At 35.2% G+C, this 10570-nt stretch overlaps 1 protein-coding gene across 1 annotated transcript; it reads right to left on the bottom strand.

Moving 5' to 3' along the window:
- Positions 1-447: 447 nt before the first annotated feature.
- On the bottom strand, positions 448-10355 carry LOC104470333 (NHL repeat-containing protein 2-like; the record flags this gene model as incomplete). The annotated part of the gene is made up of 4 exons (XM_010085203.1): positions 448-615; positions 2252-2373; positions 4123-4578; positions 10175-10355. Coding segments are annotated over 4 exons (927 nt in total), but the record flags the coding sequence as incomplete, so codon positions are not given.
- Positions 10356-10570: the final 215 nt, after the last annotated feature.

The raw sequence follows: 10570 nt of genomic DNA, 5'->3' as shown, positions 1-10570 counted from the left end.
TTGACTCTATCATGATCTTGAGTCTAATGATTTTATGTCACCTAAACAGGAATAAACAGAGGTCCCCAACAAAATTATTTTTATTTCCTAAACTCAAATATTTACAAGTGGTCAGACATGTCTGTAGAGTCAAGGAAAGGAATTTCTAAACAATGCCCACTTCCTGTAAAATGTAGCTGCTTTTTAAGTGATCCTGGCATAAAGCACTGACCTAACAAAGCAATCACAATTTCCTTCTTTATTTGGACCCAGTAACTATATTAACTGGCTACAAAATAATTTTTTTTCATATCAAGTAACAGTTCACATTTTTTCAGGATCCAAAGCAGAACTGCAGCTACCACTTGCAAATGAACCTACTGGTTTTTTTAGACTCAGTTGTAAAGTAAAACCTTACTTTTTCATACCTCAGATTATTACCAAAAGAGGAAAACATTTAGCAAACGGTCATGCATGAGATGTTAAAAGCTCAACTGATACAATACTTGAATTTCCAAAGACTACATCCCATGGAGAGCTGATAGGCTGTTCTTCTCCTTTTGCTCCACCTTCCTTATCAACACCTTGTATCCCAATGCCTGCTACAGTGGTCACCATCTCCAGTTCCAGGTCAATCTGCAAGAAGCAAAATTATGCACACTGAATGTACAACATTAACTTGACTGAGGTTACAGATAATTTGAGCTAGACGTCAAAACCAGAGTTTCTGCTAACAAATAAAATCCAAATCCTAACAAATTTCAGGTATTTGAATGCTTGCTGATGGCCGGGAGGGGAAAGGGGAAGCAGGGGCCGCAGGAAAACTACATGCCTGGAATTCTCTTCCACGTGCAATAAAAACTAACACTGCTCTGTAAAGGTTTCCTCAGCAATTGTAGAAGAAAGCAACAAAACTTTCTAGAGAAATAGTCAGATGGACAAGGGACGTGGATGTTTTGCTTTAAACTTCTACAGGAATATGACATGAAAATTCAAATACTGTAACAGTATCTCCCATCTCTATAGAAATAATCTGCACAAAGCAAATTATTTTTGCAGTTTATTTCATACCCTGGAGCAAAAAATGTTTTAATTTTATTTCATTTCTGAAACCTAAATCCCTTTATTTTTCCTTCATCTTTTCCTTATTTTCTAAGTGACTTCCAATACCTCTAATGAATTTATCATTATGATTATTTAAAAAAGGAGTTTTTAATGCATAGCATCTTCTAACTTTTGTAGCAGTAAATGCATTCTTTTTGCAAGGCCCGTGGCCTGCACAAACATTTGAAAGCATATCCTGTAACTGCTGTATTACTTTAATTCTTGGACACACTCATGACATATTTAGATGAAGGGGAACAGCTAATTATCATGAAAAATGCTGAAGCAGTGGTCACCAGGCTACAGTGATGCATATTAGTAAAATGAGGAACCTGGAGAAATCTACTCAATTTTAGTAACAATGTTTCTTTACCAACAGGGAGCCTTGGTCCTTTGCAGAATAAAACCTGCTAGCAACTACAACAAATACAATCTAGGAAGTATGTGGACTTACTTAACAGTACAAAGGCACCCCAAATTGCGTAAGGATGTACCTCCTCTGATCATGAATCAGACAAACTGGTGAGGATCTGAGTACAAGATCTTCTGAGATGCACAAAATACTTCTAATAATAAGGTAGGATTATATTGCTTCAAAAAATTCAACGTCCAATTTCTAAATTTGACCTAAACAAATGTAAGGTCCAAAGATAATACATGTAAAAGAGTAACATTCCTATGTGCTAAAACGCTGCAAGCGTTTAATCAAAAAAAAAATCCATATGCAGACAATTCGGGAATTAAAGAAGTTACCTGTACTTTAGAGACCCAAACAGCTAACAAAAGTTTAGATATCCACTGAACCATAGCAGTACAATAACTTTAGATAAGAATCTGATACTACTGGAAGTGAAACAAAAACAATTTTTGTTTCCAGTACTAAGAATAGATGTTTCTCATAACAGGAAAGTAAGAGTCACTCGGAGAAAAAAAAAAAAAGTAATGCTAGAATGAGCAGCACATATCATCTTCATCAAAGGAAGCAGAAAAGAATATGTAGCCCTTTAAAAACCAAACTGCACAAAGCATTTATGTATAAGATATTGGGACAATTTCCTTACCAATGTTGAGGGTATTTGGAGAGTAATAAATCTGGTGTAAATTTTACCTGTGTAAGTAGAATAAGGTATAAGAGATTAAATTTTGAATTTCCTCATGGAAAATTTACCTTTCTAATTAGATGATTTTCTGTATCAGCTACATAAATAACACTATTTTTTATAGCAATCCCTTGTGGCGAGTTGAAAGCTGCCTCTGAAAATCTTCCATCTCTCCTTCCACTGTTTGGACCTATAAATCAAACAAAGAAAACTCAAAAGTAATTTAAAAAAAACCCTCAACCTTAAAAATAAAGTGCATACACTTAAACTTGTAAGAGAATTACATATTCTAAGAGATGCTTTCACAGCACCTTGTACAGTTTACATTATTAATGCTTTGTGTAATCTCATTTGAGTCACTGTGCTATGTAATTACAATAGCCTAGTCCTATTAAGTTTTGAACTCATTCTCCACAAGTTCTCTGCTTCTTTAAGCTCACCTTCCAAAGAGAAGTCTTAATAGGGGTCTAAATTGCTCCTGTTCCTTTGCACTAAAAAACAATAACAAATAACGGAAGACAGAAATAAAAAAACATCTTGTTTTGATCCCAACTACATCAAAGCAAGCCACCAGGAAAAGCTTTGAATTCCAAAACTCAATTCCATTTCAATGGTTTACATTTTGGTGTAATCACAAATGAAACATATTTGATTAGCAGAATTTTCTCATTAATAATAAGGAAAAAGATGACATGAAACTAATTACACAACATAACAGTGAGAATGATGGAGTGACAGTCTTCTGTACAGAACAATAAAGAAACAGAAAGGAACATGCCGTGAATATAATAGCATGAAGGTAAGCATCGTATTTCAGAGGCAGTAACATTTAAAGTGCATTAGCAGTATGTGTCAGCAGAAGACATTTAGATATGAGTTATGTATGCATCATGATTTATGATGCAAATATAGTGGTTTCAACCTTTTTGCATACTGTTTATTACTGTATTATCAACTTCATTACATTATTTTCTGCTCACCGAATCATTTAACTGATCACTGAAATACACAAACTTTTACAACATACTGTATGAAGACAATTTAGACCTTAACAGACATGAAGGACTGAGGTGCTGGTGTGTCAGATTCCAGCAGCTGTCCCTGCAAGCATGAGGGTGCACTTCCCCAGGGAAGGGAATAGCACAGAGTGCCACAAGAAGGAGCGGTACTACTTCAGAGGTTAGGACACTCCCCTCTGAACCACTGTTTAATGACTATCCCAGAACACTAAAGCGTAGCTTGTTGTCAGAGACTTCATCTCACTTACCAAACAGAAACCAAATTCTCTCACTTTTGTCATAAGAAAACCATAAGAACACCAACCAAACAAAAAACAAACCCCAAAAGCCTCCCCACGCACCACCACCACAATTCAACATTCATTTCTTCTATTGAAAGGGAGGAATCACTGTCTCTTTTCTTTTTCCTACCTTGATGCTAGATGTGGATGTACATCACTTACATCTAAACCCATTTGCAACTCTTTCAGAAGAACACAAAATGTATTTTTGTAATTCATACCGGACATTACATGAAAATACAAAACTTTAGTCAACGGAACAAAAAAAATAAAATTAGACATCTCAAGCAACTGCATTAACAGAGTCTCCCACTGGTGGTACTGTACTATCATAGAAATACAGAACGGTTTGGGTTGGAAAGGACCTTAAAGATCATCAAGTTCCAACCCCCCTGCCATGGGCAGGGACACCTCCCACCAGACCAGGTTGCTCAAAGCCTCATTCAGCCTGGACTTGAACACCTCCAGGGATGTATCCCCCCATATCCAGTAAAAGTGATTTTAGCAGGAAAAAAAAAAAATAATCTGGCAATGCTCATATACTGCTAGGTCCTCTAAGAAAAGAATCAGCCTAGTAGGACCAGCAAACATACTCTACTCCTAAACTAAAATTACTGTAATAAACTTAAATACCCTTACCTCCAATAGCGTGTAGAATTTGTCCATTTTTTCGAGTAACCAAAATCCTGTGATGTCCAGTGTCTGCTATTACCAGCCTTTCTCCTGATTTATCTACGGTCACTTTGCCAGGAAACAGCAGGGGAGAAGGTGGGAGGGAGTCTCTGTACAGCTTTATTCCAATGTTGCTATCTTTGATTTGTCCTCTCTCCTTGTAGAATTTCAGTGCAATAGAAGTAAACAAAAACAACTTCTCTCTGTGTCCCTCTCCAACAAGAGAAAACAGCATGTTACCACGAGGGCCAAGGATGACCAGAGTTGGCCAGCAGGACACTTCCAGTTCGTGCCACAGTGTTGCATCTGCATCATTTACTACAGGGTGGATAATATTATACCTCAGAATGGCACTTTTAATGTTATCCAGAACTTTTTCATTTGGGAATTTTGCTGAATGGACACCAACAATAATTAGACCATCTGAAAGGAAAAATAAAGTTGTGCATTGAAACATATTTGCATTTCAATAAAAGTAAAAACAAAGCACAGTTATCTGACAATGCGACTGACTACTTTCCAAAATGAAAGAGAATTTGAACAAACAAAAAGCAATCACATCGCAGTATGAATATAGATAGCTATGTAAACAAAATATTGGAACTCAGAAATAACATTTCAGTAAAATTACTGAACTTTAGGACCATTACTTCCAAAGCTGGTTGAAATTTAATATGTCATAAATTTTTCTTAGTTTCTTAACCTCTACATACTAATGTAGAAAATACTTTCAAAATAATTATGGGTAAGTTGCAGCAGTTCAACTGATACTTTGGGTTTTTTTTCAGATGTTTACGATGCCCTTTTTGTCTCTTAATTCCTATACACAACTATTGTGTTTTAGAAAAGGAATTATTTCCCACAGTTAACTAGGAATCACAGATGTGTGAACTCTGGAAGTCTAGAGTTACCTTGGCATAGCTAACTCTAGATAAACAGTAAAAAAAAAAGCATAAGGTTCTGAAATCAATGCAGTATTCTGCATTTCATGCAAAAATGGCAGCACTGACAACTATGACAGAATGACAAATAGCACTTGTTACAAACTAGGCAGGCTTGAACTCTTTTCCTTAAAAAAACAACCAACCGACCAACCAAAACCAAACCCAAAAAAGAACAAAAAAAAGGCAAGGGAGGACTAAATAATTGACTTTTGCCCCTCCCCTTAAAATGTTTATTTCTATATCTGGTTAATAAAGACAACAAAGAGTTTAGGTTTTCCCACAGCAGTGATAACTGCACTTGAAATCCCAGTATGAAGGTGTTGAACAAGCATAAAGTAATGTAATTCTGCTTATATACACTGCATACATAATACCAACCCTAAAATCAATCAAAAGCACACAATTATGAGCTTTCTTGAACTGTTTTTTCTTAGTTCTATGAAATTCGAACACAGAAATAAATATCATTGGTTCAGACTTCTGCTGGTTTTCCCTTGTGATTGGAAATAAATCTACTTCCACCCCATGTAGACAATTACGTAAGCAGCCCCAAATTTTCTACTTCTCTTTCCTAACCAACAGAAAGAGAATGAAGAGCCTTCCTTCAGTCAAGGCACTTCTCAGTACTTTCTAGGGAAAAAAAAAAAACAAACAAGAGGGGAAAGACAAGACTTCATCTCACTTTGTACTTAAAGAATATTATTAGCCAGAAGTATACTCTTGTTACAGTCAAAGTAACTTGTCAATTCTTACTGAAGTAAGGAAGACAACAAAAGTGACCCTGCAGCTGTAGAAAGCTTCAACACAATACTTTTAAACCAGAAATGTTAATCTAATGGAAATCCTTACACATTAACCTCACTACTTATCCAAAAATCACTCATGTTTCTGGAAAGCGCAAGCATTTTAATTTTTAATTCACAAGAAGTGTACTTTTTCCGCAATAATTCAGCTATCTTACACATTTTATTGCATTTAGCACCAACTGTTGTGTGTCACACAACAGTTAATTTTAAAATGGAAAGTTTCATATCAGATCATTACTGTTATTTGGCATTTACTACCTAATCCATTAAAGGGCTTCACTATTTATAAAACTTCAAGCACATATGTGAAAATAAAATGCTTTTGTGAAACAGTGATACAAAAGCCCTGCAGTCATAGTCAGTGGAGTTTTCCATTGCAAGAACAGTGAAACCAGCCGCCTGACCGAGGCCCAAAATCTAACAATGGCAAACAACTGCATCCAAGGACATGGTTTGGAATGGAATGCAGTATTTACTTTTATGCTTTTCTCCTACCTTTACAGCAGAGGTGCAATCTGGCTACCTGTACATCTTTGTTCTAGACTCACCTCTGGTTTTGTGGTAGAAATGTAAGAAAGGTAATTATTTCAGGTCTTAAATAGTTGTATTATTTGAGCTCAGACAAGTTTGTTTCCTTCTAAAAAAACCTAATTTAATCTCAGGTTGGCTTTTTATTCAGTTATAGAGAAATGGAAAACTATTTTTCTCTTTTAGCTCTCCTCCTTAACCATAAAACAGTGTTAATGGAGAACATAATCTTCAATTAGACAACGGGAAAGGGCAGAGTGCTGCATAGTAAAAAACTCAGTTGAATATAACAATTTCACAGATACAGAATTGAAAAATCACTAACTGGTACAGTCTTTATCAATCCTATAGGCACAGCATCATGTTGCAATATCAGACAGCTGAAGTTGTAGTATCATTAACTGCTGAGCTCCAAACAGCAGGGCAAATATTTTAACTGTAATACAATCAGCAGCAGCACTTACATTTGTCTTTCAAAAATATCATTAAAGCTAGAAAGACAATTCTAAACTGAACATCTGAACAGCACAAATAAGTTATAACATCCTCTCATGAAGAAAACTCTTGTGGAAACTGAGGAATGCTATGCTGTGACATAAGAAAATGCACACCATTTAAAACATTTTATTTGAAGGATTGTAACGGAGCACAACACTGGACTTAAGCCAAGCTATTTCTGAATATTAAAAAAGTACTCCCTCTTATAGAAGTAATTTCTGGATTGCTGATAACAAGAACTGAATATGCACTGGGGTTTAAAATAACTTTCTGAATGCCACTTGAAAAACAGAAATAGCACCACTGAAGATAGCAGTGAGAATATATCAGATAAAGATGCTAGGCGACATTTAATCCTATGGAAAGCAGGCTTCATTTTGAAACAAATCTCCTGAAGCTCCAGACAATGGAACTATATGCATATATACAATGATATATATAATGGTTTAGGATCACCCTAAAACTACAACTTCTTGTGTTCAGACTTCTCATGTCCGATGTTTCAACACAGTCCATGTAAGAGGGCATTTGAACCACGTTAAAAAGGAAAAAAAAAAAAAAAAGAGTACCAAAATCTGTGTACACAACATACAATCAAAACATACATTTCTGTAACTTATATCAACACTGAGGTTTGTTCGTAGTTACACAGAAAAATATAGGCAACGTTCTTTCAAATATTCAAACAATAGATTAAAAATCCAAATGCAATATGAGATAAGATGCTTTGTCAGAGTAAGATGCTTGTTTTCATTCTGACTAATATTGTCTGCTAGGTCAGCACCCTCTGCTGCTCAATAGCACAGTAAATGTACACATGAAATGTGTAAATAAATGCTATGTTTACAAATCTAAAGTTTAGTAGAGCTGCAGTTTCACTATATATTTAATAACTTGCTGCTGCCAAAAGGAATCGGATCGCTCATCTTTTGCACCAGAATCAGTTGCTTTGCAATCACGAGGTGATAGATTTTAGAACCCAATCAAAAGTAAACCTGTCTCCCATTCCCTGAAAGGAGAAGGGACTTTCATTAACTAAAGAGCAGATGAAAATAAAATGGAACTCCAGAGTAAGGCCGAACACCAAGATACCTGCATTAATACACCTAGACATTCTTAAAGCATTCTTTCGTATGTCTGACACCCTTTCTACTTCGTTTTATTCTTCCAACTTTTAACTTTCTCAAGTTTATTACGTCAACAATTCTCCCCTCCTCTCTCCCCTAGTGATTAGAACATCATGTTTGCCATTGGTGAAGAAGAGGCACATTAATATAGAACCATCTACTGAAGTATTTTTCTATGGCTTAAAAAACCACAACCCTTACTGCCTTGGTATATTTATACATACTACCGTAAAGCTAAAATTTATACACTTGGCACAGCAAAGAAAGATTAAATAACCCTGAAAAGGCTGACAAACAAAATATGAAAACAACAGAAAACAACCAAAAGGGAGATCTACAGTGAAAAAAACCCCCTTATTTTTCTTTGAACCATCAAGCATCTTAATCTATTCTTGAATCCAGCTGCTATTCTGTGTTTCCTAATGGATTAAATTCAAGATTAATGTTCCACACACCTGCTCTTCTTTCCTTTTGCCTCCACCTGTTTTTCCACTTTCATCCCAAGTGTCTTTTTTCTCACTCCAGTTCCTTTAGGAACAGGATAGCTCAAATCCAAAAATAATGTATTAGAATAGCTCAAATACAAAAAAGAATTTATCACCTATCAGCAAAGTACTTTCCTCAAGCAATAACTCATATAACAGGAAGTTTAATGCAAGTCAAACAAAAATATGTCTTCAAGTGGACCTCCAGTTCAGTTCAGTGTGCTGTAGCCTCTTCTACACCAGTACAGAGATGTCTGAATACTTTAAAGAGAAAGCTTGTGGGGAGAGGTTTTTTAAATTAATATTTTGTTATCAACTGATTTAACAGCTTAGTCTTAAAAAACAGATTAAGGATATAGTGTTATTAACATAACTGTCATACTACAAAACATTTATAATTTAAATATATTATTCATTATAGGATCAATGTAATCTTCTGAAATCTCATTCTAGACCTTCTTTCCAGCATGCCTGATATCCACACCAGTCCATTCATTATTTGCTAATCACCTTCCACTTAAAACTGCCTCCCTCTCAAAAAAACACCATGAAGAGTTTTTCCTTATTACATAAAGTTCCTTGTATCTAAAATATTATACCAGATCTCTAATTTCTCCAAAGCAAACAGCTAAGCTGTTCAAGGTAGAAAAATAAGATTATTTGAGTCTTCTGTGAAATGCTACATAAACCTCTAATATATATGAAAACTACTTAAAAACTTGACATTTCTAAGACATCGTAATTTCTTTTTTTTTGAAAGAAGGTAACACATGGAAATTAATGCTGCTAAAATTAAAAACAATCAGAAATGCCAATGGAGAATCAGAGACTTAAGCATTATAAGATAATGTTATTTATTACATATATATATGATAGGATACTTAATACAATATTTCTAGGGCTGAAAGTAACACTGTTCTTCATCTCACTCTTCACTCTATTAAAATATCCAAGATAAGTGAGTAGCTGATACATTCTGTGTAAGACCACAGCTTATCTCTGACAAGTCATCACGATGACAAGAGACTGCATTCTAAATAGTAATTACCCTGCATTTTTATTCATTCAGAGACATAAGATTTCATCTCAGCTGTTAATTTAAAGAACTTAATTCCCTTTCCAGAATGCAGGACTACCAATGGTTTATAAGGTGATGCCAATACCAGATTTCTAAACCAAGCTTACGTATTTTGTTATTTCAATTAGAATGGAAAAAACAAATAATCTTAACTATATCCATTCTACCACCTTTACTATATTCTGCTCAGAGTTGGTTCCTAAGTCAAGTGTAGAGGGTTAGGTACTTAAATTAACTTTGAGTCCATATCTTACACGCTTGTGTAGCTTTTTGCAACTCGCTTTATTTATGAGGATATCAGATTTGGGCTTGAAGCACATATCCTGTTTCTTTAATTATACAGACACAACAGATACCTTATTTAACCCCATTTAAAAATGTGATAGGAGGATACACAGTCACCTTTTTTAGGCTACTTAAAAAGATTAGAGGACATTTTTAGGCACCCCTGAAATTCTGCCAGCTGTTCAGTAACCAGCAACAAAGTGACTCAGCTACTCCGCCTGCAACACTGCCAGGAAATTCTATTTCAAGCAAGCCAAAGCACTTTTACCTTTATCAGAGTACTGGTGCTCTAATGCGTGGAGATCAGGCAGCAGGTGCAAGCAATTAATGCAGCAGTAAGTAAAGAAATCCAACACCACAACTTTTCCACAAAGGTCTTTGTGAAGAGAAATAGGACCCTCAATGTTTAACCATTGTAGATCTGGAATACAGGGAACAGAGATATCCAGTTAGGGGAAGGGTATGAAAAGGCAGACGCTCATACTAATATGAACAACACCAGTGTTCCTTGTACATTTCACTAAATAGAAAAAAAGTTCAACATCACTTTCTAGGCAAGTAGAAAAACAAACCATAAGTGTTCTGTTTATCAAACTCACCCGTTTATTCCACAATTCTTCACAGTTAGTAAATGAAAAAAATAGTACTAACAGGATTTAATGTA

Source organism: Pterocles gutturalis, unplaced genomic scaffold (genome assembly GCF_000699245.1).
Source record: "Pterocles gutturalis isolate BGI_N339 unplaced genomic scaffold, ASM69924v1 scaffold41900, whole genome shotgun sequence".
NCBI classification, from domain to species: Eukaryota; Metazoa; Chordata; class Aves; order Pterocliformes; family Pteroclidae; genus Pterocles; species Pterocles gutturalis.
This window is presented reverse-complemented; position numbering and strand designations above follow the sequence as displayed.